The 27,957-nt window shown below is 40.0% G+C and overlaps 2 protein-coding genes across 4 annotated transcripts in view; both read right to left on the reverse strand.

The window, feature by feature from the left end:
* Positions 1–14,391, reverse strand: part of LOC111865433 — a 41,565-nt gene extending 27,174 nt beyond the window's left edge. The window contains exons 1-3 of one of the 3 annotated variants that reach the window (XM_023853469.2): positions 14,004–14,391; positions 13,240–13,475; positions 10,902–11,055 (exon numbers count right to left, since the gene is read on the reverse strand). In XM_023853469.2, the coding sequence (XP_023709237.1) occupies positions 10,902–11,055; positions 13,240–13,457 (372 nt within the window). In that variant the 5' untranslated portion in view covers positions 13,458–13,475; positions 14,004–14,391. Of the gene's footprint in view, positions 1–10,890; positions 11,056–13,239; positions 13,476–14,003 lie in introns of those variants that run through there. The other 2 variants (XM_023853470.2, XM_023853471.2) reach the window with 2 other exon arrangements.
* Positions 14,392–20,736: 6,345 nt separating this feature from the next.
* On the reverse strand, positions 20,737–27,595 carry LOC111865438 (mediator of RNA polymerase II transcription subunit 19). Its single transcript, XM_023853475.2, has 2 exons — positions 27,340–27,595; positions 20,737–21,751 (listed from the first exon to the last, which is right to left on the reverse strand). The coding sequence occupies exons 1-2, from the start codon at positions 27,521–27,523 to the stop codon at positions 21,219–21,221; spliced, it is 717 nt and encodes a 238-aa protein (XP_023709243.1). The 5' UTR covers positions 27,524–27,595; the 3' UTR covers positions 20,737–21,218.
* Between the last annotated feature and the right edge of the window lie 362 nt (positions 27,596–27,957).

Consider the following 27,957-nt stretch of genomic DNA (forward strand, 5'->3'; position numbering starts at 1 on the left):
TTTGACAAGGATGCTGTTTATCACCAATTTTGTTCAACTTGTACAGCGAATGCCTTACCAAGGAAGCTCTGGATGGGCTTGGAGACTTCAAATTAGGAGGGCAAATTATTCAAACTGTGAAATATGCAGATGACCTTCTGTTAATGGCTAAGGAAGAAACTGTGCTACGGGGTATGAGTGATAGACTAATCAAAATTGGAAGGTGCTATGGCACGGAAATGAATGTGGAAAAAACAAAAGTAATGAAAATTTTGAGACAACCAACCCCAGTCACAATAAAGATATACCAAAAACAACTGGAGAATGTGAAATGTTTTAAATATTTGGGTAGGTGTATGTGGAAGGTGTACGTGTGAAATTAAATGTAGGATTTCCATGGCAAAAGCTGCATTTAGCAAGAAGAAGAATCTTTATACCAGCAAATTGGACTTAAATTTGAGGAAGAAACTAGTGAAATGCTACATTTGGAGCATTGCTTTGCATGGGGCTGAAACTTGGACACTTAGGGCAGTAGATCAGAAACACCTGGAAAGCTTCGAAATGTGGTGTTGGAGAAGGATGGAGAAGATCAGTTGGACCGATTATGTGAGAAATGAAGAAGTGTTATTTAGAGTCAGTGAGCAGAGGAATATCCTACACAAAATAAGAAAACGGAAGGCTAATTTGATTGGTCATATCTTACGCAGTAACTGCCTTCTAAAAGAAGTTATTGAAGGAAAGATGGAGGAGCAGATAGAAGTGACCAGAAGACAAGGAAGAAGACGTAAGAAGATGCTGCATGACCTTGGGGACAGAAGAGGATATTTTCGTTTGTAGGAGAAAGCTCTAGGTCGCATCAAGTGGAGGAACTGTTTTGGAAGAGACTGTGGACCTGTCGTCTTGACAGATTACTGATGAATGAATGAATCAGTGATAGTTTGTGATAACTGAGAAGGCATTGGGTATTGGGAGCGTGTAATTCAGTGACACTTGCATAGCTCCCATGTTATACTGTAAATAAGTGAAGACTACTGAAGATGGAGTGAACAGATTAGTGTGTAGGGTTTGTAAATTGTGTAAACCAGCAACAGTGTTATAATTAATTGTAGTTACGATTTGTAGGTTGTTAATAAAACCAATTAACAATCTCAACGGCGTCCACACTAGACCAAACATCAACAATATAATGCAAATGACTTGCTTCCCTAGATCAGATATCATGACTGCGATTTTCATTTCATGCATCCTGTTGTGTTATAATATACAATTTCTTTATTAAATCCGTCACAACACACCTATATAAAGGTCAGTGCCTAGTTTGGCTCTGCTACATGTTTCGGCTATTAAAAGCTATCATCAGGCAAATACATGTCTAACATACGTATACCACTGAACTGCAGCACTAATAAAATTGGATATAATAATATTAATTATATTAAAATACTTGGCATAAAAATACAATAAATTAGATTATATAAAGTAAAAGACATAGAATAAAACAAGAATAAAATTCTTCGAGTGATGATTTACATCATTTAGTCAGTCGTTGGTTTTGTGATTTTGTTGTGTTCCCACAGACAAATTGGAGTATTCTATATTTTGTGTATATATAATAAACTGTTTTGGAGGCTCATGATGTTTATTATATATATACAAAATATAGAATACTCCAATTTGTACCTGGGAACACAACAAAATCACAAAACGAACAACTGACTTGATGATGTAAACAATCACTCGAATTTCATTCTTGTTTTATACTATAACTTTTATTTTATATAATCTAATTTATTGTGTTTTTAGGCCAAGTATTTTAATATAATTAATATTATTGTATCAAATTTTATTAGTACTGCAGTTCAGTGGTGTACATATTGTCACGTGTTGGGTGTATAACGCGACAAATAACTTTACGCCGTATTTGATCTAGTGAATTTATTGCACATTCGCTCTTACATTTACACAGTTTATAATTTTACACCATTATTGCCATCTGCAGTATCACAAATACTTCTCCTACTGGAGTCACTCCAGCGAATGCTAGACTGCAACTGACTGGTTACTCTCTCTCTAGTAACTCTTATAAACCCTCAGTCGGACAGCGAAAAACCCACATCACTTCAATGTTGCGTAAAAGCTGTGTTTATAGGCGTTACTGGGGAACGCTGCCAAGAGTTGTTTATTGCTGTGTAGTAACCGCGGTGTCCCCTGTTACATCACCGTGGGAGAGGGGGACGGAGTGTTGACTGGCCTGTTACCGTAGCAGCGGCAGTTGCTCCGATGCTGTTACGTCACCGTTGCAGGGGGGGTGTTTACCGAGCGTTGCAACGTCCATGTCACATTGCTCCCTTCTAAAGGCTGTTCGTCCAGAACAGCCTAATGGTACATCTCTACTCCTTTTCTTTCAAGGCTGTGCTTGCTGCGTCTTCTGTTTGTCTGGCTACTCTTCTTGCAGCGACTATTCTCCGGCTGTTTCATCCGCTCCCTTAAGATTGTTCGTTCCGAGCATTTGTCAATCCATTGTTTCATGTTCACTCATCACTTTCATTCTCCATTCATGCCGGGGAGGCCGGTGTTTCTATATTACCATTTCCTCCTCTATCCCATGTTTCCTTTGCCATTTCGGAGGGAGTTGACCCCTCCACAGTGTCCAGTGTCTCACCTCTCTTAATCTACTGGAAATCCATCCAGATGCTTCCCTTCACGCCCTCCAACTCGAGAGCTCGTCCAAGGGCCTAGTGTAAGGTCTTCGTGCTTCTAGGAATGGGTTCCTTGAAGTTTCAGCTCCTTATTCTTCTGTTGTGTCTCAGGTGCACTAGACGTTGCTTCCGGAGAGCTTGTCTTCTTCTCTGGGATCTTGCTGCAGCAGTGTCTCTGTCCCTGTGTCTCCTACGCTGTACAACTTCTGCGCCGCGGGTCATCCTGATTCTCTCAGCGGCCAGTTCCTTCCATGGTCGACAGCCAGTCTTCTTCAGCACCCATCCTCTTCCTGGGTCCATTTCTTCATTTTTCGCTGGTTTCGATCCCTACGCCTTTTCTTCTTTGGTTTTCCGACTGGCATTACTTCGGCGTCCTTTACTGGGACTTCTCGTTGTTGGGCCACCTCAGGTTTCCTGTCCACTGAGGTTGGTTTTTCTACTTTCTAGAAATGCCTCCATCTCTTCGTCTTTGTTAGGAATCTTCTGTCGCTTCACTACATCCTCTTTTTCTCTTGCTTCTTAGCAGGCTGTCGTCTCTTCCTTCCAGGCATTCATACTGACTTTCAACTTCTTGTCTCGCATGGCGGCTGTCCTTGCTTCGATGGCTCTCGTTTGTGCTCGGAAGCCTTCTCTTTCCGCGGCAGTCTGTTCTTGCCAGGCGGCCATCTCATCTCGCCAAGCTTTTCTGTCAGCCTCTGCCTTTGCCTGATTAGCGTCTATTTTGCCAGCATTTCAATTATTCGTTGCATCTCTTGCTTCTCCATTTTCTTTTTGACAAGACACCACTCGATGTACTTCTGAATTCAATAATTCTTCCTTGATCGAGTTCGTAGACACTTCTGACATTAAATTGTCAAGTGCTGGGTAAATAACGTGACAAATAACTTCACGCCGTATTGGATCTAGCGAATTTATTGCACATTTGCTCTTACATTTAAACAGTTTACAATTTTACACCATTACTGCCATCTGCAGTATCACAAATATTTCTCCTGCTGGAATCACTCTGGCGAATGCTAGACTGCAACTGACTGGTTACTCTCTCTCTAGTAACTCTTATAAACCCTCAGTCAGACAGCAGAAAACCCACATCGCTTCACTGTTGCGTAAACGCCGTGTTTACAGGCGTTGCTGGGGAATGCTGCTGAGAGTTGTTTATTGCTGCGTAGTAACGCGCTGTCCCCTGTTACGTCACTGTGGTAAGTGCTGTTATGTCACCGCAAGGGAGGGGGATGGAGTGTTGACTGGTCCGTTACTGTAGGAGTGGCAGTTTCTCCGATGCTGTTACGTCACCGGTGGAAGGGGGGGGTGTTTAATGAGCATTGCAACGTCCACGTCACAACAGTTAGTTAGTTATTGGAGAGGGTGGATTTCCCCACGCACTGAGACCTGTATTGGTCCATTGTGCTTCCCTCTATGATTTCTACCAGTCTCTATATCCTACCGGTACTGGTGCTTACCATCAGTCCCGCCCAGCCAGCGAGACCAGCTCTACTAGCTGAGAGGTATCTATAATGCTTCCCCCCCTCTACCAGAGGTATTAGAGACTGCTGTTGGGTGGGAAACGTCCGTTAATTTGGCTCAGTGACCTCCTTTGGAGATATGAGGTTCTTTTACATGCCGTAAAGCTACGACATGGGACTCACGGCTTAAAGTCCCTCCCGGAGGACTTGTTCCCTGAATTTTTCCACCCTTAAAAATTCGACGACCTCCGCCGGGTGTTTGAACCCGCATACTACGAGTCATGAGGTGGGAACGTTACCTCTAGACTACGGAGGCTGCTTCCACGTCACAATATGTTAGCCATGTATTTGCCTGATGATAGCTTTTAATAGCCAAAACATGTAGCAGAGCCAAACTAGACACTGACCTTAATATAGTTGTGTTGTGACAGATTTAATAAAGAAACTGTACCATGACTGTGGGTCGCCGAACCACGACTGTCTTGGTGGGGACACATCATGGACCAGGCATACGTTGGGACACCTCCTCGTGGTCCCAGCTGGCAACAACAGCCCCCTTCTGGGGCTTGCGGCTAAGTTCCCATAAAGGGCGATGGCTTTATGACCAGAGCCTCCCAAGCAGTGACATAATGACTCTTGGGTTTCACTACGGTGTACCCGGGACAAATGTGGGATAGCACTCCTATGGGTGTAGCTTTGGCTATTTGAGCTGTCTCCCTAGAGTACCGATAAGGTGCCGCATGCCTTAGGGCTCAACACTCTAAAACGGTTTGACAAATCCATGTGGAGCAGTGGGAATGAGGGAGCTCATAAGCGACTCCCAGGGGAGACTTTCTCGTGTAAGTTTCCCTGGTCGCAACCTCATGACCAACTGGTGTCGCACTCCCATTAATCATCTGGGATAGCCCCTCCCCTTGAACAGGCACTCTTGGTCCTGGAGGCTTGTGAGGGTTTTGTTTACTACAGGACCAAATTTAACTGTCCTCTTCTCGCCTCCTCTTCATGAAGTCACTTTTTTAACAGTCCTCCTCACCTACCTTCTTGTTTCTACTTAATTGTGATCTTCTTTCTTGTACTAAATTTTTATCTCAGGGTTCGTTGTTCTAAATTTCTCAGGATTAGTTGGTTTCTAAAGGGGTGAGGTTGTTGGATTCGGTAGAGCAGGATCCTCTTATCTCAGAGCCTTATATGGGCCACATTCAAAGAAGCAGAAATAACACAGACTACCAAAGCACATTCACATTCAGAAGTATTATTATTCAGCACTTGTTAGTCAACGTTTAACACTTTACAATTGACTACTTGTTGTGACACTTTTGTAACTAAACCACTTTTCAGGTTTAAATTTATTATTATTTAAACTTGTTTCAGTCTAAGTGGTTAACACCTATAACCGTCTACTACCAGTATATTTTCTGAAGGGCCAGAGTGTGGGACTTTATTTCTTTCCTACAATTCCCAGTATGTGACTTTCATGTCTGGTTCTTACGAGTCCCGGTGTGTGACTGACTTCGACAACTTTTACGTCTACTTTCTACGGAGCCCGGTGTGTGACTTTCACGTCTGGTGCTTACGAGTCCCGGTGTGTGACTTCCACGTCTGTTTCTTACTAGTCCCGGTGTTTGATTGACTTCGACAACTTTTACGTCTACTTTCTACGGAGCCCGGTGTGTGACTGCCTTTGGCAACTGATTTCATTTCGAACTATCAAGTCCTTGTTCCCTCAGCATCTCTGCTCTGTCACACCCTTAAATTTTAGTGACTGGTCAATTTAAAACTTAGGAGTATCTTGATTAGGTATTCCTCCACTCTGTTTAAAGCTTACAAGGGTTTAAGGATTTCTGACTCCAACGTATCTGTCAGAATTTTGATAAAAGTGAAGCGTGGCTTGGGTCATAAAAACTTCACTCTTTTTACGTTATGGCATGCACAAACTGCCAAGTATTGAATTCACAAAGGCTTCTTTAGTCATTCTTTCATGTAACTTTTTCGAAGAAACCTTCGACGCTGTGTCTTCCTGTTTCTGCTGTAAGCGTGGGAAGACGCTAACTCTTACACACAAGAATGGACCTATGTCTCCCTACACTAGTTCATTGCATCTCATTGTGAACAATTAAGATTTGAAATTAATAAATTAATTTCCCTTAAATCGGTTGCATGGCAGTGGAATGGTTACACAAACCACCTAAACCAAGGTGTGAGGCATCATGCTCAGGGCTGCATGGCATTGGGGTGGTAATTAGCCAGTGTCTTGAACAATCCCCTCAGGTCACCAGGCAGCACCCCGTTGTATTTATGCCTTCCACCTGTATGGGGCGCTGCGGTTGGCGACCTTTTAAATCCCCAAAACTCGTGGGACCAAAATGAAAGGAACCAAAAACAAAACCAGTCGTAAGGGCCTTAAACTGCAGAGGGACCCCCCCTCAAGGGGATCCCTACGAGAAATGCTTCAGCAGGGGGCTGGAAGCTCTGGTGAACCACTAAGGGACCCAGGTGCAGCCAGCGAACCTGCTGTTAAATTTTCAAACCAGTGGTTCAGACCCTACCTGAGGCAAAACCAAAAACTCTATTGGGAGTCAGTAGTACTGACATACCACTACAGGGGGCTAGTACCTCTAGCATGCCTGCAGTAGGAGAAGGATTGGGACACCTAGTCGCTGTAGTAGGTGGACTCCATCTAGTAAAAAAAGTCTTGTCTGGATTCGCCAGATGGAAGTTGAAAAAGGCAAGAGCTGGGGGCAGAACTCTTAGTTCCACACCTAAGCCGCATATATAGAGCCTGCATGGCATATGGTTTTATCCCCATGGCATGGAGGCATGGAGCCTATCGTCTTTCCTTTTGAAAACGATGGAGAAAATAGTGGATAGGCATATCAGGGATGGGTCGTTGAGGACTTATCCTCCATACCGAAACCAGCATGCCTACCAAACAGGTAAATCTATCGAAAGCGCACGACATAATGTGGTAACATGCATAGAAAGTGCGATTGAACACAAGGATATTGCCTTAAGAGCATTCCTTGACATAGTGGGAGCTTTCGATGGAACCTCATTTGATATAATCAAACAGGCCGCTGGAAAGCATGGCACAGAGCCTGCAATATGCAGGTGGATCAGTGCTTTGCTGGAAAACAGAACCATAGCTGCCACACTATCAGGAGAGACCCTGGGGATGTCTGCATCTAGGGGATGTCCGCAGGGGGGTGTGCTCTCGCCTCTGTTGTGGAGCCTGGTTGTTGACGATCTCCTGTGGGGACTTAATGATGATAGGTATTACACAGTAGGATATTCTGATTACATAGCAATGCTCATAAACGGAAAATTCCTTTCGACAGTATCAGAGTATCTTTAAACAGCTCTGTACATGGTCCAACGATGGTGTGAAAGAACAAGCCTTTCCATCAATCCCAATAAGAAGGTAATTATACCGTTTTCCAGGAAGAGAAATATAAAGGGCCTTAAGGAACCGACCCTCTTCAATAAGACGATCCAGCTCTCCAGCGATGTCAAGTACCTTGGTCTAGTATTAGACAAGGGACTGATATGGAAAAAGCAGCTGGATAAGGTCCTCAACAAAGCCTATAAGGCTTTCTGGACATGCAGAAGCATGTTTGGCAAAACTTGGGGACTGCAGCCGCATGTTGTGCATTGGATATATCCTGCGGTTGTAAGACACATAATTACATACGGTGCCACAGTATGGTGGCCCAGAGTTAAACTCAAGACAAGCAAGGCAGAACTTAGCAAATTGCAAAGGTTGGCTTGCTTGGGTATCACAGGAGCAATTCGAACATCTCCAACAGCTGCACTGGAGACACTCCTTGGACTCCCTCCACTGCATATACAGTTGGAGGCATAGGCCAGGGCAGGAATCTAGCGTCTCCAGTGCAGTGATCAATGGAAACCTAAATCTGATAGTTTCGGACACGCATACATAACTCAGGACGTGAAAAAAGAACCCATATTACAAATGGGGTCTGACAAAATGATACTGAGACATGCATATGAAAAACCATTCACAGTCAGATTTCCTGACAGGAATGAATGGGAAGATGAGTTTCGGTGCGATAAAAAAGGGGGACTGATCTGGTATACAGATGGTTCCAAGATACAAGGTGGTTCAAATATGACTGGGACAGATTTCTTTTTAAAAACCATAATTGCCAGACACTTGCTTGCACATGTCAGTCTTCAACATACTCCCCTCCAGAGTCAACACATTTTTTCCAACGTTCTGGAAGCATCCTGATGCCCTTTTTAAAAAAGGCTTGTGGTTGGCGGCGTATCCACTCCCGAACAGTCTGGATGACTGCGTCGTCCACAAACCTCATGCCTTGCAAGTCTGATTTGGGCCTTCCGAACAGGTAGAAATCACTTGGGGCCAAATCGGACTATATGGCAGATGTGTCAAAAGGTACCATTTCAATTTCTGGATGGTCTCCATTGTTGTTTTGGCCGTATGGGGGCGTGCATTGTCTTGAAGGAAGGCTACCCGCTTTCCACCTGTCCTCCGCTTGGGTGAGAACTTTTTCTTCATGTCTGTTGCCAGAAGGTCTGAGTAATAAGCCACATTGACTGTTCTGGCATCTGTCAGAAAGTCTACGTGGATAACCCCCTGCTGGTCCCAGAAGAATGTTGCCATCACTTTTCCTGCTGAATGGCTCCTCTGCGCGCTCTTTGGTTTTGGAGAACTGGTATGCCTCCACTCGCGTGATGACTGCTGGGACTCAGGAATGAAGTAGTGCACCCATGATTCATCGGTGGTCACTATAGACTATAGACTTCGTCTTCAAACTGCTGTAGGAGACGACTGGCAGCTTGCATGCACACCATTTTGTTCACATCTGTCAAAGTGTGCGGTACCCACTGTGCATTCACCTTGCGATAGTGCAGGTGGTATTTCATGATGTCTTCTACACTACCAACACTGACGGACAGCATTACTCCAAGTTCCTTGACAGTGATGTGCCTATTCTCACAAATAAGCGCGTCTGCATGATCAATGTTTGGCTCTGTGATGGATGTTCGTGGCCAACGATCATGTAGTTTATTCTCAATGCGCTCTCTGCCCTCTCTGAAGCACTTACACCACTCAAACACATGGGTCTGTGAGAGACACTCTTCCCCATACTGTTGTTGGAGTCTGTGGTGAATTTCAGCAGATGGGACGTTTTCTCCGAGGAATTTGATCACAATGCGTTGTTCCATGCTCTGCGGTACCTTCTGTTCACTCATCACTCTAGCAACTCCCAGACAGGACTGAACATTTTCTAACCCAAACAGGAGGGAGGGTGGAGGTTGTGGCTTCACTTTCTCAAGGTCGCACATCTGCTGCGCAGTGCAGCTTGTTTAAACACAAATCAGTCCCAGTCATATTTGAACCACTTTGTAAATAAAGGCACTGGAGCTGGTGTGTTCTGCTATGGCATGAGGCGGAAACTTAGTTTCAGCCTTGGGCACCACACAACAGTATTCCAGGCAGAAGTATATGTCATTAAGGGATGTATTATGGAGAATCTAGATAGGAACTACAGAAACAGAGAACATCTACATTCTATCTGACAGCCAAGCTGCACTTAAAGCGCTTAACAAACACCAGATCAATTCAAAATTGGTCTGGGATTGCCACCAAACTCTCATGAAACTGGCCAAACATAACAGGGTACAACTGATATGGGTGCCGAGGCATGAGGGTATTGCTGGAAATGAAATAGCAGACCAATTGGCCAAGATTGGAGCTGAACATCCGTGCATAGGACCTGAACCAACCTGTGGCATCTCTATAGGAGTCGCAAGAATGACAATCAGAGAGTGGACAAATATGAATCACAAGAAATACTGGGGATCCTTAAAGGGACTCATACGAGGACCCTCTACTAAAAGAGCAAAGGAACTGTTGAAGTTAAAACAGGAACCAGCTAAGATGGGTGGTAGGACTACTTACAGGACACTGTCACCTCAAAGGAAACCTCATCAAATTGGGACAAAGTAACAGTCCAACTAGTGAGAAGGGTCAAGAAGAAAACAAAACAGCCACACATATCCTGTGTGAATGTGAGGCCTTAGCTTATTTAAGATTGCGCCACTTGGGTCAATATTTTATGGAACCAAGTGACTATTTTGACGTGCTCACATACAAAATCCTATGCTTCATTCGAAGTGCAGGATTGTTGAGGGGATACTCAGAAGGGGAGGCACAACAGATCAATGTGGTAGCAGTGCAAGGGCCAAGAAGGCCCACCCCTTATACATTCATTCATTCATACAGGATTACTTCAGTATTGACAAGTTACTCCTGGGCTAAGTACTCTCTAGGATATGAACAGAACTTTTTGTAAGAATTCAATTACAAAACTTTTTCTCTAAGAATGCCATCTTCTGGGATTTGGTGCCATTATTGTATAAACCAACATTTGGGAGGACTGTATTGCCTCCATCTTAGTTTGCAGCCACCTGCTTATGCTGGTTTCTGACTCACAGATTTTTTCTTTTTTTCTACTACCCTGAAGATGGAGGCGATACGTTCCTCCACAACGTTGGTTTACACAATAACTACGCAGTGTCAAATCCCAGAAGATGGCATTCTTCATTGTCACCACTGTGAAGACCTCAAATCTTACATTGTTTCTCTAAGTTCACTATACAAGTGATATTGAAACTAAGTTGCATTTAGCAATAATTTTTATCAGCATGTGCTTCTAATATCCAGACAGACATCTTTTAAAGTTTCTTAAGTAAACTGTGCTTACGCAGGACATACATCTTCAGAAGTGAGGCTTTGTACATCATCTTCATCTGTTGACAGGTCTTCCTCCGGAAGAAGATAATTTATTTGATCTTCAAGCATATAGTACTTGTGTAGGCTCATTCTGCATTCATCTGCACTGAAGCCTTGCACAGATGATGGAGGCACACTGTAAATAATCAGATATTAAATAATACTTAAGACATCAGTAATTTCAAGTTATGTAAAGCTATGCATTCACATGGCTAAACAAAATCAGTTCCCAATGTTTGAAATCACTGAGAATTTTCTGCCCCATAAAATGAATGAAAATTTCTGGGGCCGAAAACTAAACATCATTAAAAGCAGAAGGCAACAAAATTGAGAATATGGTAAATTTTCCGCCTACATATCCATGATATACTATATGTAATATGTGTATATCTATATTCCCTATAGAACGGACAAAATACACTGTAATGTGAGGCACTGACCAAACAATTAACATCAGAACTACACTACATCTATGCCACAGGCCTCCAAGCAGTTTATTACATGTATACAAGTCTAGAATATACCATTATGTCTGCAGGAATATAACAAGAATGGAACAACTACATTGATGATATGGAATATCACATAAAAGGTTTTTAACCTTATTTTACGCCATAACTTTCGTTTTTATAATAAGTTTATAGTTCATTGTATTTTTATACCATGTATTTTTAATCGTAATAATTATCACGTATCCAGCTTCACTATGCAATTGCAGTTCAGTGGTGTGTGAATATGGTAATCATGTGTTTGCCTGCTGATGGCTTTAATAGCCGAAACATGTAGCTAAGCTAATTTTAGCCTTGACTACTATATTGTTGTGCTGCAACGGACTCTAATAAAGAATTGTATGAATACAGTATTACTGATTTCCTGAACTTTGTCCATTGCGCAATATTCTAAAAAACTGAACACAGCATTTTGGAAGCTAGATTTGTTCTTTCTCAAATGAGGAATTCCTACATAGCTGGGTCTAACAGATGAAGCTAATTCCATTCACTGAAACAACTCTTTCTATTTCACCCAAGCAAGCAATGTTTTATTTTTTAGAACACTGGAAGATGGACAAAGTCCATTTGCTGGTCACTGTCAGTTAGGCACATCTGAACTGTGCCACATATTCAAAGAATTTATTGTCTGTATTTATATTATGATGTAGTCCTCCGGGAGGGACTTTTTTAAGCCGTAGGTCCCGTGTCTTAGCTTTACGGTATGTAAAAGAACCTCATATCTCCAAAGGTCACTGAGCCAAATTACGGACGTTTGCCACCCAACAGCAGTCTCTAATACCTCTGGTAGATGGGGGAGGCATTATAGATACCTCTCAGCTAGTAGAGCCGGTCTCGCTGGCTTGGCGGGACCGATGGTAAGCACCAGTAACGGTAGGATATAGAGACTGGTAGAAATCATAGAGGGAAGCACAATGGACCAATACAGGTCTAAGTGCATGGGGAAACCCACCCTCTCCAATAACTAGCTAACTATATTATAATGTAACCAATAAAAAAATAATCCAGGCCCACAAGTAAAAAAGTAAGTAAAGTAAAGGTATTCCTGTAACAGGCTGTGAGGCCCATAGGGTTGTGAGATGTTGACAATCTAGACAATCGGCTCATAGACGGCAGCAAGTTTGCCAGCCCTACGCGCCGGCCGCCCTTTACCCTCAAGAATATTCTAAGAATGTAACAGTCCTTAAAATCAATTACAGTTGATGAAACTGCATAGTAAGATTTACCTAACAAATTGGTTATATATTTCATAAAATTTTCCAAAGTTCTCAAAAGACATAGGCAGGAGTTCAACTACACTTTTCTAATGAATTAAAGTCAAAAGAAAAGTACACGTCATGACAGACGTACCCTGTATTAAATTTCATCAAATGTGTGGACGAATTCAAAAGATAAACATAAAAGTTCACGTAGCCCTTTAAGTACAGTGGATGCCAAAATTTATATCTTACCAACTTGACTGAAATTTATTTGGTAGTTAGAGACCTGTTACTTGCAAGCAGTTGGTGGACACAATAAAACTAATTTATTTTAAATGCTTGTAAAAAGAAGAGATTTGCTGTAAAGTAGAAAAAAAAAGACAATTTCATCACATAAATTAAAATAACATTATATACCATTACAATAACCAAATGAAAGTACTGTCAACACATTATACAGTTCTGACTCAAAAAAATTTTTAAGAAGAAACTTCTCCTACAAATTTCCTCTTACCAATCAGAAACATCAGATCAGCTACACATAGCCTTCTATCAGTGGCACAGTATTTTCAGGTTTTCTAAATGAGCTAATTAGCTGTTCACACAATCTACCTGTAGCTGTGCTCACATAAAGTTGGTAATCCACAAGCATCATCATTTGAATTCCCAATTTCATCCAATGTTGTGGAGGAAACATCAAGAAGACTCTTCCATTTCTTCAGCCATTCCTGCTGCCTCTTCAACAAGGCCATTTTTGAATGCAACTGCCCATTTTTTATGTAGTTTCGCCCTGTGCGTGGGTGTTTCTGCAGCTCAGAACACTGTGACATTGTAACTGCTGAGACTAGCTGTTTCAGAAACAAACTATTTTAAACACATCATGTGATCCACATAATACAAGAGGTTTATTGGATTCAAAAGTTCTTGTGATGCTCATTCTCTGGTAAATGAATCCACTTGCATACTACAAAGGAACATCACGTTTGTCACAGATATACAATAAAAATTGTCTTAAATGGTACCTGGATATTGAGGAAACATGTCCCTAGTAAGGAATCTAATGCAAAATGCGTAAAATCGCCTGTAATAAACAGAAACTAACATGGAAAAGGGCAAAAAGAGTAAAGTTTTAAAGGAAAATGCCATTTATTTTGGCACAGGCATTTCCACTAAATTTAAACAACTCTGAATTATATAATTTTCAGGGCAATAAGACTGATTGAAAGTCACGTCCGTACATAAACAACTACATGCAGAAAACTTACTGCACTGCTGTAAAAGCGGAATATGTAATGTAGTTAAAAATGACACACATGCAACGCGAATAAATACATGGGTTGTCCATCCGAAAAATCCTTCAATTTAGCTGTACGTACCGTAATTAAATGCAAACCTCTCTACATCACCAGCTTCGGTTCACAGCTTATCCACGTCCAAGTGGCGTTCATCATGGTGATGATGGTGATCATGGTATCCCTGATACAGAAATTTCCCGAACATATATCTACATTGCTTGCCTATCGTACCAACATCTGTTCCAGTAATGTGGGTTACAAAAATAATGTAATGAACTGCGCACAATGTGTAATTCTTTTCGTCTCCATAAATGATCTCAGTGATTTAGTAACCCGCTTTCAATCTTTCACGTGTTATATCCCGCGTCCCGAATCAGATAGCCAACACGGCCAACACCGCCAACACAGCCAACACCGCCAACACCTACAGTTTTCGTTTGGAAAATGGTCGCCGTGGTCAGCCGTGGTTGCCACGCAAGTCTGCTCGAGTCTGGTAGTGGTAGCCGTGGTCGGCCGTGGTTTCGGTGGCAGCAGAGAAGCGGGAATTGACAAGTGAATAGGCGTTCTAGTGAATGATATATCATAAAAATGCCCTGATGATGATTCAGATGATTCCAAACATGTAACAGTTAGAGAATAATAAACAAACGTTAATACAGTATAAGTGTTTTATGCTAGTGGGGTGGGACTAAGTCTCTTGTACTGAGGCCACTTCTGGCGCAGTATAAGTTACTAGCAATATATACGTCTTTGAAATCGACTGCCTACTAACCCGGGTGTAATGTGTGATGTGATCCTTTTATGGTTAACACAGTTCACGAAACTACAAAAACACTGCAAGGCGCTTTGCTAGAGTCGACTGCAGTGGACTAGAGTGTTAATGAGTTCGCGTCTTGTTACCACATGTGATTGCGGTCGATTATGGGTAGACCCTGATGATGCTCATGATGGAGGCAGCATGTACGCTTGAAATGTCGGCATCATCCGTGCAGCCAAATGGTTTAACAACACCAAAAAGCATTCATATCAATCCGTTATGCATGCCAGGTAGTTTGTAGATACCCTGGGATCCGAGTTAAGATATAATGTTAGTACAGTTTGGGGTACCTTAGAAAGTAGTTAGGCTAATTAAAGTTCGTTTAAGCGAAGCGTATGGTAAAGTCCGTAGAGGAAACATTTTGTGCGATAATCTTCGTATCATAAATGGCCAAAAGGAAGATGTCTTATCACCACTTATTGTCGACTTTGCTGAAGAATATGGCAGCAGAAAGGTACAGGAAAACCAGGTTGGACTGAAATGAAATGGAACACATCAACTGCTGGTATATGCTGATGATGTGAATCTACTTGGAGATAACATAGATGCCATAAAAGTAAAGTAAAGCTGCCCCTGTACCAGGCTGTGAAAGCCCATAGGATTGTGAGATGTTGAGGGTCCCACATTATCTAGACAATCATCTGAAAGATGGCGGTAAGGTTGTCAGCACTACGCGCCAGCCGCACTTTACTCCCCAGGAAAATTATTTAATTCCTGATACTCATTTCTGTTAGAGGTTGAGTGAACCCCAGGGCCATAGTGCGGTCAATTGAAAAAATCCAATTACCTCATCGGGACTTGAACCCACGAGATGCCATAAAGAAAAAAAATTAAACTGTAATTGATACTAGGAAGAAGGTTGGTGTAGAAGTAAACAGATAACATGAAGTATATGTTGCTGTCTTGTCACCAGACTGCAGGGCAAAATCATTACATAAATACAGCTAACAGATTCCTTGATAATGTGGCACAATTAAAATATTTTGGAATGACAGTAACAAATCAAACTTTGCTTCACCGGGAAATTAAGGGAAGATATAATTCGAGTAATGTTTGCTACTGTTCAGTCCAAAACCTTTTTGTCTTCTAGTCTGTTGTCTAAAAATGTAAAAATTTGAATACACAGAACTGTAATTTAGCCTGTGGTTCTGTATGGGTGTGAATCTTAGTCCCTGACATAAAGGGAGAAATGTAGACAGGGTGTTTGAGAACAGGTTGATAAGGATAATACATATTTGAATTGAAGAGGGATGAAGTGACGGGAAGTTTGAGAAAACTGCATGATGAGGAGCTTCATAACTTGAAATCTTTGACAAGTACAGTTGGAATGATCAGGTCAATCAGCATGAACAGAGGAGAAGAGGAATGCACATAGGATATTGCAGGGAAAACCATAAGGAAAAAGACCACTAGCAAGAGCAAGATGTAGGTGGATAGATAATATTAAAATGGATCTTAGGATGGGGTGGTATGGACTGGATTGATGTGGCTCAGGATAGGGACCAGTGTAGGGCTCTTGTGAATATGGTAATGAACCTTTAGGTTCCATAAAATGTTGGGAAGTTCTTGAGTAGCTTTTTGAGAAGTGCTGAGCTCCAGGAAGGTAGTCAGATACAATGAGACATGATATGATGGTTTACATCCAAGATGCTACTCTTTCATCTCATTTCTAGAAGTGTTCAGGAAATTGCTGCAGTAGGGAACAAAGGTAACATACCTGAGGAACATCAGTCTTCAACCCTGAAGTACTAATGTGAATCACATTCTTTCTTGAAGTCATATATAGCTGATGGACTGTCCAGTGCCCAACCATTTCTTCTGCAATATATTATGAATACAGAATATCTGCTCAGTAGTTGATCTGTTATGTCAAAGCCCATATTTATGATCGAGAATAATTTCATCTATGTGTGGAGTTAACCATGGTGGAAAGCGGGCTCCGTAGTTTAGATGTAACATTCCCACCTCATGACTCGTAGTACGCGGGTTCAAATACCCGACGGAGGTCATCGAATTTTTAAGGGCGGAAAAATTGAGGGAACAAGTCCTCCGGGAGGGACTTTTAAGTCGTGGGTCCCGTGTCGTAGCTTTACGGCACGTAAAAGAACCTCATACCTCCAAAGGAGGTCACTGAGCCAAAATTGCGGACGTTTCCCGCCCAACAGCAGTCACTAATACCTCTGGTAGATGGGGGAAGCATTATAGATACCTCTCAGCTAGTAGAGCCGGTCTCGCTGGCTGGGCGGGACTGATGGTAAGCACCAATACTGGTAGGATATAGAGACTGGTAGAAATCATAGAGGGAAGCACAATGGACCACTACAGGTCTAGCATGGGGAAACCCACCCTCTCCAATAACTAACTAACTAACTAACTAACTAACCATGGTGGAAGAATGTTCCATAAAACTCTGTACATAGTTAATAACAAAACAGATCAATTGACCTAATTCATAGGCTGCTAGATGACTCACTCTGTGCCACAGTGAGAGTCTTCCATTTCTCAGGCTGTTTTTAACAGGAAAAATTATTTGCATTCGTGTAAAGCGGTCAGAGCATGAAGCTGACTACTCTCCTCCACCAAGTGCTGAGGTCAAGAATGGTGGAGCTATTCCTCTACTCTCCCACAAGTCTTTGTGGTGTAGTGCTTAATTAAGTACAAGAACAACTTTACCCTTGCCTTTATTGTCACTATTATTTATATATTGCTTATCTTCCATGCATCCACCTCTCTATGTCCCCATGAAACAACTCTTATCATGAATAACATTTCTTAAAAATTTGATACTTTTTACCAAAATATACTAATAAGATAGATTTTTTGACCACTTCTTAGACTTTGTACTAGATATATTTCATTAAAAACTGAGTAGACAAAAATGTTTGCAACAGAAGTTACAGTAGCAATCAGAGGAATAGGGTGCTTCATTATATTTTATGTTGTTTTCAAGATAATGATCATCACATATATTTTTTTTATTGCTCGTGGGGTGGGACTAAATCCCTTGTACTGCAGCCCCTTCTGGCCTATTGTACCAGCCCCAAATGATAGGTGAGAGTGATTGTGGAGCAATTGGTGGAATGAAGATTGGCAAGGGAAACCGAAGTACTAGGAGAAAACCTGCCCCACTACCACTTGACCAGACCCGGGATTGAACCCAGGCTGCCGCGGTGGGAAGCCAGTGACTAACCACTTGAGCTATGGTGTGGCCTTCATCACATATAACTGCACTTCAAAAATATATAGGCCTATACAGGTATCAACATTTATTTTGAGATGTGCTGTGTATGGAGCTGAAAGTGATGGTATAGATGGGTGAATGCCACCGCAACTCCAGAGCACATTATAAAGAAGCTATTTCTGATGTCTCAAGACGTCTTGACTTCCCTTTATTTGACATATGCCTTATTTTATCTTCTAGTACTACATTTAATGCAAAGACACTGTTATAATCTAACATTCTTCTGTGTAATGTGTTCAGAATTAACAAGCTGTATGGAAATGTCAGGTGACATTGACAGCAATGTATCTCACCTGTAACAGTTTCCAATTATCCCTGAAATTATTTTTCACTTTCCATTCCAAGATGATAACAGCAAAGCCTTTCTGCATCATTTAGCAAACTTGCTGAAGGTGCTAACTACAGATAAATTAGCTTCTTTGTGTGTTTATTCTTTACTGAAAGTAATCTGACAACTTCTAACCTCAAAGACTTTACTCACAGCATATGTTCAAAGGACCAAGCTGGCATAGTATCTTAGATCATTTTTATTTTATCCTGTAGATCAAACGTTGATATGGGGCATGATCATCTACATTCCTGTGGAAATACGAGGGCGTTCCATATATAATGCGTCCTATTTTTTTGTGTTAAACTGTAACGTCTGAGCTGGATGTTGGTGGTGTTGTAAAGGTTGAACCTTCCTGCCAATGTGCTGTTAGTTTGATTGTCATGCAACATATAGCAACAGCAGAGCAGTCTACCAAAATGGCGTCTGACATAGTAGTGTCTACGAAGCAGATATGTGTTATTGAATTTCTCACTGCCGAACAAATTGCACCCATTGACATCCATCGACACTTGCTAAAGGTGTATAGAGACGATACAGTGGATGTCAGCACAGTGAGGTGGTGGGTAGTGCATTTTAACAGTGGTGAAAGTGAAGCGCACGACAAGCCACGCCCTGGGCGTCCCTGCTCAGCTGCCACTCCTCACAATGAACAGCGCCTCGATCAGCTCATCTGTACAGATCAGTGGATAATGACCAGGGAACTGTGTGCACAGCTTAATATCGGCTGTAATGCACTGGAAACGGTATTGGGGAAGTTGGATTATCGTAAAGTTTGTTCCAGGTGGGTCCCATGGATGCCTACACAGGACCACAAAACTCATGGAATGGAAGTCTGTCAGGACCTGTTGCACCAGTTTGAGGCTGAAGGTGACAAGTTTCTGGACAGCATCGTCACTGGAGATGAAACGTGGTGTCACCACTACAAGCCGGAATCCAAAAGACAGTCCATGGAGTGGCGACATCCGGATTCCCCAAGAAAAAAGAAGTTCAAGACACAGCCATCGGCAGGGAAAGTAATGTGCATAGTCTTTTGGGATAGGCAGAGTGTGATTTTCTTGGATTTCCTGGAGCCTGCTGAGACTGTCAATTCTGAACACTATAAGACGATGCTGACTAAGCTGAAAGCCTGCATTTCCTGAGTCAGGCCAGAGAAGCAGACAACCTTTCGCTTGCAACACGATAACGCTAGACCCCATACCGGTTTTGCGACCACTGCACACATTGCAAAGTTTGGTTGGACTGTCCTACCACATCCACCTTATAGACCCGATTTAGCACCTTCAGACTTCCATCTCTTTGGGCCTATAAAAGACGGACTACGTGGGCAACATTTTCCAGACAACGATGCTGTCATTGCAGCTGTAAGAAAGTGGCTAGCCTCTGCTGGCGCAGACTTTTACGGGCGCGGCATACAGGCTCTTGTTCATCGCTGGCAAAAGTGCATAACGAATGGTGGTGATTATGTGGAAAAATAGCTGTAAGTAGCTGAAATCTTGCTCTATTTAACTGTGTTATTATGCTTTCTGTATCTGTTGTTTTCATATATGGAATGCTCCTCGTACATCAATGATTATGGCATAAACTTATTAGAAACATAGCTTATTCTATACATTTTTTAACAGTAGCCAATGTTACAGAATTCTTCATTGAGGTAATCTTCTATTGAATAATAAGTCTTTAATTTCCTTTTTAAACTGGTTGGTCTTACCTTTTTTTTTATATCTTGTTGGGCAATTTGTTACATAAGATATGTGCTACTTATGGTTTACTGTTATGAAGTTCTAAATTATGTACATACCTATGATAGTTATTGCTTCAAATATGTTTCCTACAAATGCTTGACACTTCATCAAGTACACAATAACCAAGATCTAAAATCTGCCCACATCTCTGATAAGACTATCCAATCAGCCAATCCAACTTGAACATCTTTCCCATCCGGACTCCTATTGCCACAGCAGACTTAAGAAAACTACAGCTCCATCCATTGTAGATTAAGTGGGAAAATTGCTGTTTTTTACGTTTTACCATATAATTTACCTCTCCAGTGATGACTTCCACTCTGATAGTACTCTGGTGTAAGGCCTCATACGTGTGGAGTTATTTAATGTTTTGTCTTAACTCTCAAAGATGGTTTGTGCTGTGCTTGGTTTCTATATACTACCTTATGTTGGTGCTGTTGCCCAGAGATAGGGTTTAGCTCTATTGACTGGACCCACTGGGTAAGTTTTACCTGAAGATGGAGACAGAATCCAGTGTCAGAAACACTGTTTTAAATAAAAACAGGGTGATGGATAATGTCCACAAACATATTTGTATCAAGACACAGGTATACAACCAGATTTACTGGGTATGGGCTTCCACATAAACATCACTGACATGAAAATAACTCCTATGGGATGAGCAGGCAAAGAATTAACACCAATGAAGGAAACTGTACGAGGCTTTTATGTTGTTTGTAGTTTCTGAATTTGACCAAACAGTAGACGTTCAGTTTATTGTACCTACCATACAAACATTATAAAAACAAAAATAATTAGTAATCTACCAATGCTAATGCCATTAACCATTGCCTTTCATATTAAATCGATCCTTCTTTCATATATTTATATACAGTATTTTGTTTGATTAAATTTTATGTTACAAAGATCCTATTAAACAAAAAGAAGTACTTCTGCTGGAAGTGCTCTTTTGAACAGTAACATATTTACTGTGCCTTAAATTCATAGGACAACAGTAAAATCCACTTAAAAATATAATTTATTTACATAATGCATCTTTCTAGTGTATGTAGCTTAGATCATACAGTGCAGGAATATTGTACCAAAGGGTCTTTAACACACATCTCAGGCAGTGTTGTACTCTACAAAAATTTGTATCCAATATGTACACTTAAAATAAGTCTTCTTATCCACTGGAATGCTGGCTTGGTGTAAGGCCACCAGGATGTTCAGGACTGTGTTTCTGTTTTTTCCTTTTCTTTTCTTTCTTTCTTTTCTTACGTTCCTTTTCTTCATCATGTCGCTTCTGTTTCTTGTGCTTCTTCTCGTGAGTATCTTGTCCAACTTCAGTTACCTGGGTTTCTTGACTTGGAGTCTCCCCAGCTTTGTGTTTATGTTTCTTATGTTTATTTTTGTGTTTTCTTTGTGGTGCCTGGTTCACGTAGCGATACTGTTCTGGAAGTGGTCCTGGATGAAGCCTGAATCCGGCCAGCTGAACACTAGTTAAGGGAAGCAATTCTTTACCACCAATAGGCGGTTTATCAATTACAGAACGCAGGGAACTATTATCCAGATGACCAGGAGTATCAATCATTCCAGGTAAATTTGGAAGGAAAGATGACAACTGCTCCTTTACTTTCTTTCCACTGAATTTGCTGTATGAATGTTCTAAACCATAATATGCCATCAAATTTGTGGCTCCAGTTAGCTCACTCTCACCTGAAAACAGAATGAAGAGAGATGCATCATATAACACTACATACAAAAAATGGGCACAGTAGTTCAGGCTTTATTATTTTGTATGTAATCATTCTTGCACCAGTCATCTGAATTACAGATTTTCTTAAATTACATGGATATAAGTACAGAGGAGATTGTATTCCCTGCTAAAGAGTGGTCTTTTCTCATACAATACATTTAAGAAGTTCACTGTAGTTAGCTGTACACTACAAACATTCAGTGTAAGAGACACAAGGTGATTTTTGGGAATGATTATGAAGGACATGACAAATAAGCAACTTGCTTTTGGGCTGTTGTTCACTGATCTCTAAAAATCCATTTTGCTCCCCACTGATCACTTCAGCGCTTCAAAAAATCCAAAACCAAACTGCGTGGCCTGTAGTCCGCAAGCGAACTGTATTGACCAAGCAACCGCCGCTTGTCAGCGAAGTTAGTACCAACTTTCGCGGACAGAGGATGTCACATGGTCAGCGCAATGGATCCCCACGGCCGTTAATCTCGGTTTTCAAGACTGGAGCCGCTATTCCCTGAAATAGCTCCTCAGTTATCCTCATGAGTTTGAGTGGACCCTGTTCCAGACCCACTACTTCTCAGAAAATCTTGCAGTGCCAGGAATCGAACCCAGGAACTCTGACCACTAGACCTGAGGCGGTCTTGCTTCAAAAAATAAGTTAAAATCACTGTGATGTATTCTTTATTCCTCACACAATGTAGGATGCTATATACCTGCATACTTATTTTTGCAATACTGTAAAATGTAAAATGGAACAAACTGAAAAGTATAATCATATGGGTTGTAATGCCATATAGTTCCTTTCCAATCTATATGGTGTGACAACCCTGGTGGACTTCTACTGAACAACATGGCATTACAACAGAAAGATGAACTTCTGCCAAACTATACTGCATTATATCCATGGGGAACATCTATCAAACTACACAAGGTTACAATGCAGAGGTGGACCACTACATATATGGTGTTACAGCCCAGAAGATTGTTCTGTTCAAAGCCGTCACTGTGAGAACTTCAAGTCCAACAGTGAAAGCTGCTCTTTATGTCAAATTATGTCAACAAATGCTCAACTGCTAAGATGCAGTACTACACTTACACAACACACTCAGGCCAAAACTAAACATCTATCACCTTAGCTAAACAAGACCCCATAGTCATCCCACCATTCATGCCTGTAGCCTTTGTCAACAGAATTAACATTTCTATATTTTGTTCCAGTTATGGGTTAAAATTAAATTACAATTGTACTTTCAATTAAAACAAAAATAACAATAAAAATAAAACTGGTGGCATCTTCTTCTTGTCCAAATCTTTAGTGCCATCAAATTTCTTTCTTTTCTTTTCCTTCTTATTTTTGTGTTATTCCCTGTCTGCTTATTTTCTGCTGTTATTAGGCATGTCTAACGTTCTTTGGTAGATGGCCAAGAACTCAGCGAGAGTCACATGATGACAGAAACATGTTGCACCTATGCAGTGCAGTGTCAACAAGTGTACAGTGACAGTGTGAATGAGTCAATAAAACCACATATCCTTAGAACCCCCCAAAAACTGCTGTAGATAGGAAAGAAACACAATATCATTTAAGCTATAATGCAACAAGATGCTTCAATACAGAACTGTGAATTAATAAGTATTGCTCTATCATGAACATCTTACAAGAAACAGATTGTATTCTGGGAAAGAAGTAGCAGTGCTTCTGCACTGAAGAAGAAAAAGACAATATTCTAATTTATGATGTTACATACTGTCACATCATGGAAAAATATTTTAGACAGGTCATAGTTTTAATAAATATTTCACAACAATAAATCTTAATATTAAGAAAACTAATATTTATACTGCAGTGTCATACTTGCATTCCCATTTCTCAAATGGTATTCCAGATATGAATATTAATTTAGTTGCAGAAGAGGAAATAATTAGTATAATTAGAAAATTAAAATCAAAAAACTCTTCAGGGTATGATGGTGTAACAAATATAATTATAAAACTATGCAGACAACAAATCAGTAAACCTCTAACTTATGTAATTAATAAGTTATTAACCATGGGTCTATATCCAGAAAGATTAAAATATGCAATTATTAAGCCAGTATACAAAAAAGGGGAAAACGCTGTTATAAGTAACTACAGGCCAATAACTACAGTAACTGGGTTTGCAAAAGTTTTTGAAACAGCAATTTTAAAAGATTCAATGATCATAACGTAAAACATAAAATATTACTTTCAGAGCAGTATGGATTCCAAAATGGATTATCAACCGAAGATGCAATGCTTAAATTAACCAATGTAATACTTACAGCTTGGAATAGAAAAAGAGTATGTAGCTGGTATATTTTGTGACATAGCCAAGGCCTCTTGACTGCATTAATCATGATCTTATATTAATGAAACTGCAGTACTATGGAGTGCAGAGTGTATTATTGCAATGGTTCAAATCTTACCTCCAATATAGGAGGAAAAGAGTGGAATTAAATTATATAAATAATAAATATTATTCCAACTGGGAAATTATTGGATGTGGTGCGCCTCAGGGATCAGTGTTGGGTCCCTTACTCTTTAATATATACATAAATGATTTCCCCCTTGAAATAAGTAAAATTTCTGAAGTTATTATGTTTGCAGATGACACACGTATTCTTTGCACAGCTAAAGACTACTATAATTTGAAAACAAAATTGGATGTTGTTTTCAATCATATGTTTTCATGGTTTCAAAATAATCAATTAGTGTTAAATCTGGATAAAACAATATGATAAAATTCACACCAACAGCAGCTATGAGCTACCCTCTATGTACATTCTTGTTTAACAAAAAGCTGAAAGAAGTAGAAACGATAAAATTTTTCGGTTTGCAGCTGGATAATCATCTGACTTGTATGAGACATACATATTTTTTGCTTCACAAGTTGAGCACAGTTGGTTTTCTAATGCGAAAATTATCCTATATGTTAAACATAAATTGTCTTAAAGCTGTATATTATGCATATTATCATTCATTGGTGAAATATGGAATATATTGGGGAAATACATCAGACAGTCATAAGGTCTTCGTTATACAAAAGAAAATAATAAGAATAATGATGGGAGTGGGCCCAACTCATACATGTAGAGATTTATTCTAAAAGCTTGACATACTACCAATCCCATGTGTATATTTGCTTTCATTGATGACATTTGTTTTTAATAATTTGGATAAGTTTCAAACCAATAACTCTGTATATGTGATTGGTACCAGAAGGAATGACCACCTTCACATACCTTCAACACATTTATCATCCTACCAGAGAGGAGTGTATTGTTTGGGCATCAAGCTATTTAACAGTCTGCCATCAAATATCAGTTTTAAAAAATGATAAAAAGCAATTTAGGTTTGTTTTATGAAATTATTTGCAAAGTAACTTATTTTATTCTATTGATGAATCTGTCAAGTATGCAAGGAGCTCAAAAGTTAAAGAGTTAATAAATGGTCTGTGTGCATGAATTATTGTTGAGACTTGCTTGTTGTAAGTATAGTAGTAAGTATGATGTCTGTTTTTGTTATGAATTTTAATATTTTATAATGTAACTGGATGATATGGCTTGCCAGCGTGTGTGGAATGGCAAGGTGTGAATTTTATTGTGGTTTCTCCATGACCTGTGTGTGTTGTCCTGATAACTTGAGCTATTCTGTCTCAGGCTTGATTTTATATTTTATTGAACCAAGGATGAATGATGTGTAGTCATCATGAATTTGTAATATGTGACATGTTTTATATCCAGCCCTACAGGGAGATGAAATAATAAATAAAATTATGAAATAATAAATAAATGTAAATGTAAACAAATTTCATATCTGTCAAGTAATATATATGCTTTTATTGTGGGACTTCAAACATTATTAAACTTTTTACAATATTATATTTAAGCATCCTGTTACACTCTACACGATATATGACACAAACTCCATCCTAAGTGCAACAATTTATTGTAGTTCTTTTGTCTTCTTCTACACTACATGTTTCGGCCGTAAATGGCCATCATCAGGTGTATACTCTCACGTAGCTGCTACACTGCACGTAGTTTAAAATTTAAAAAACACTAGTCTTCCCAATTGTTCGTTTCTCCGTTGCTGACAGGTTTTGATATATCAGAATCCTCACCATTGATATCTGTCAGATATGTATAAAATCTTTGTTAACCTACACACGTCAATTTGATTTTTTTTTAAACTGGCACTTTTAAAATCTTCAATTCCAATTTTAAAATTTCTTTAAAATTTTTTCGAATTTTAAAATTTAAAATTCTCAGGGGTGCCCGCCCTATGTCTATAGTGCTGCAGCGGCTACTTCTTGTTTTCAGCACTGTTCGGGTACTATTCTGTGTAGGCTCTCTGTGTGCGTGCTGCTGCTTATCTTTAATACATGTATTAAAGACTGACTCGTTGTTTACTTTCCATACAGTACGGACAATTCTTCGTAAGATGAGGTACTGACTATACAATTAATTAATCTGCAACATCATGGGCCTCCTATACATTCTTATATAAAAGAAATATCAAAGTTCCAATTTGTCCGTGGAAACGTATGAAAAGTAATAAATAATGACTGATTAGATGTTATATACCATCAATTAAATTTTATCTTGTTTTATATAATAGCTTTTAGTTTTTTATATAATCTGACTTATTGTATTTTTATGCAAAGTATTTTAAATGATTAATAATATTGTATCCAATCTAATGTGCTGCAGTTCAATGGTATATGTTTGCTAATATATGTTTGCCTGATGATGGCCGTTAGTGGCTGAAACATGTAGCGAAACCATAGCTGAGTGCTGACCTAGATTTTTTCTGTTTGTTGTGTTGTGATGGTTCAATAAAGCTGTATATTGTGTTTCAACAGAATATATGTTTTATCTCAGAAGACAGAACTCTTCCCTATTACATTTAAAAAATCATCACATTCCTGAAGTAGCTAGTCAATACCATGACATTTCTTTCCTCTCCCACTTTCTATTTTGTCCAAGGGTCTGAACATTTGATGCATGGGCCTAAAGATGCTGTACCATCTATGTATAATCCATAATACTGACAAATAAACACATAAAATTTGGGTTGCGAATACTTCTCGTTCAAATTTTTCATGGGATAATGGAAGTACTCTGAGACGGTCTGTTTGTAATGCTCTGCAAGTAATAAACAGGGCGACCCTGAGTCATAGGCATCAGCCCCCATCCACTGGAATTTTGAATAAAAATATACCAACTGTTAATATCAATAATTAAATGGATCTAAAAAATACTGCAGGGCGTTAATTAAACAATTTTCAGGGACTTAAACATAAGTCTGTAAGCACATTTCCCGGTCCCGCCGTTGCCGATTGAAAAAGGTCTGGCGGCTCTAAGGGCTCACACAAATTTAATACTCGCGTAGGCGAAATCCAAAAATAACTGTCCAAACACAATACATGACATTTCACGGTACACCTGTCAAACCTGCATATCATATAAAACAATAATATTAAAGCTTCATACGTAATAAGCTCGTATTTTCCTGTCCTTTTAAATAGGCTTACCTGGAGGCTCTTTCATCAAGTAGAATGGTCCGCTATGGACGATGGATGGGTTTTTCCCTAAGGAGATCGTCGTTTTTAATGTTCCTGTAGAATCCTGACGTGAAACAACAGGGGACCGAGCCCCTCGGGGTGACGATTTTGGCGAATATTGTTCTACTTTCCGATACTGATCAGCCATCATCATTCTCCCTCATCGTTTCTTGCAGTCCACAGCAAGACAACAAGACAGCTTCCAAAACCTTCCACTGTAACACACTTCAACACAATTGTGCCAACAACGGCTGCTTATAATCAGATATTGCTCCCACAAGATACAATGCGTATAACGTTGGCAATATTTGTATATTGCGTCGAAATATGCTACCATCTACTGGAAATTGGGCGAATTGCACATCCCAACTGTTGATAAAATATACAACTAAAATCGCGACATCTGTGATCTGAGATCCATATTAAGTGATCGTCATTCTCAGAAAAAAAAAATTGTAGTCCTGTATATTCATATAATAAATTAATCAGAAATCCGTATTAGTGCTCGTAATTCCCAGAGCAAAATTATTATCATATAATGATTGTGTTACCGTTTCCTCAATTTGGCCTGCTCCATTCAGGTGATCT

The sequence above is a fragment of the Cryptotermes secundus genome, unplaced genomic scaffold (genome assembly GCF_002891405.2).
Source record: "Cryptotermes secundus unplaced genomic scaffold, Csec_1.0 scaffold343, whole genome shotgun sequence".
Classification (NCBI taxonomy): Eukaryota; Metazoa; Arthropoda; class Insecta; order Blattodea; family Kalotermitidae; genus Cryptotermes; species Cryptotermes secundus.

Coding starts and splice junctions, on each gene's coding strand:
- LOC111865438 (XM_023853475.2), bottom strand. CDS start 27,523: ATGATGATGGCTGATCAGTATCGGAAAGTAGAACAATATTCGCCAAAA. Junction 21,752..27,339: donor CTTGATGAAAGAGCCTCCAG/GTAAGCCTATTT, acceptor TTCTGTTTTCAG/GTGAGAGTGAGCTAACTGGA.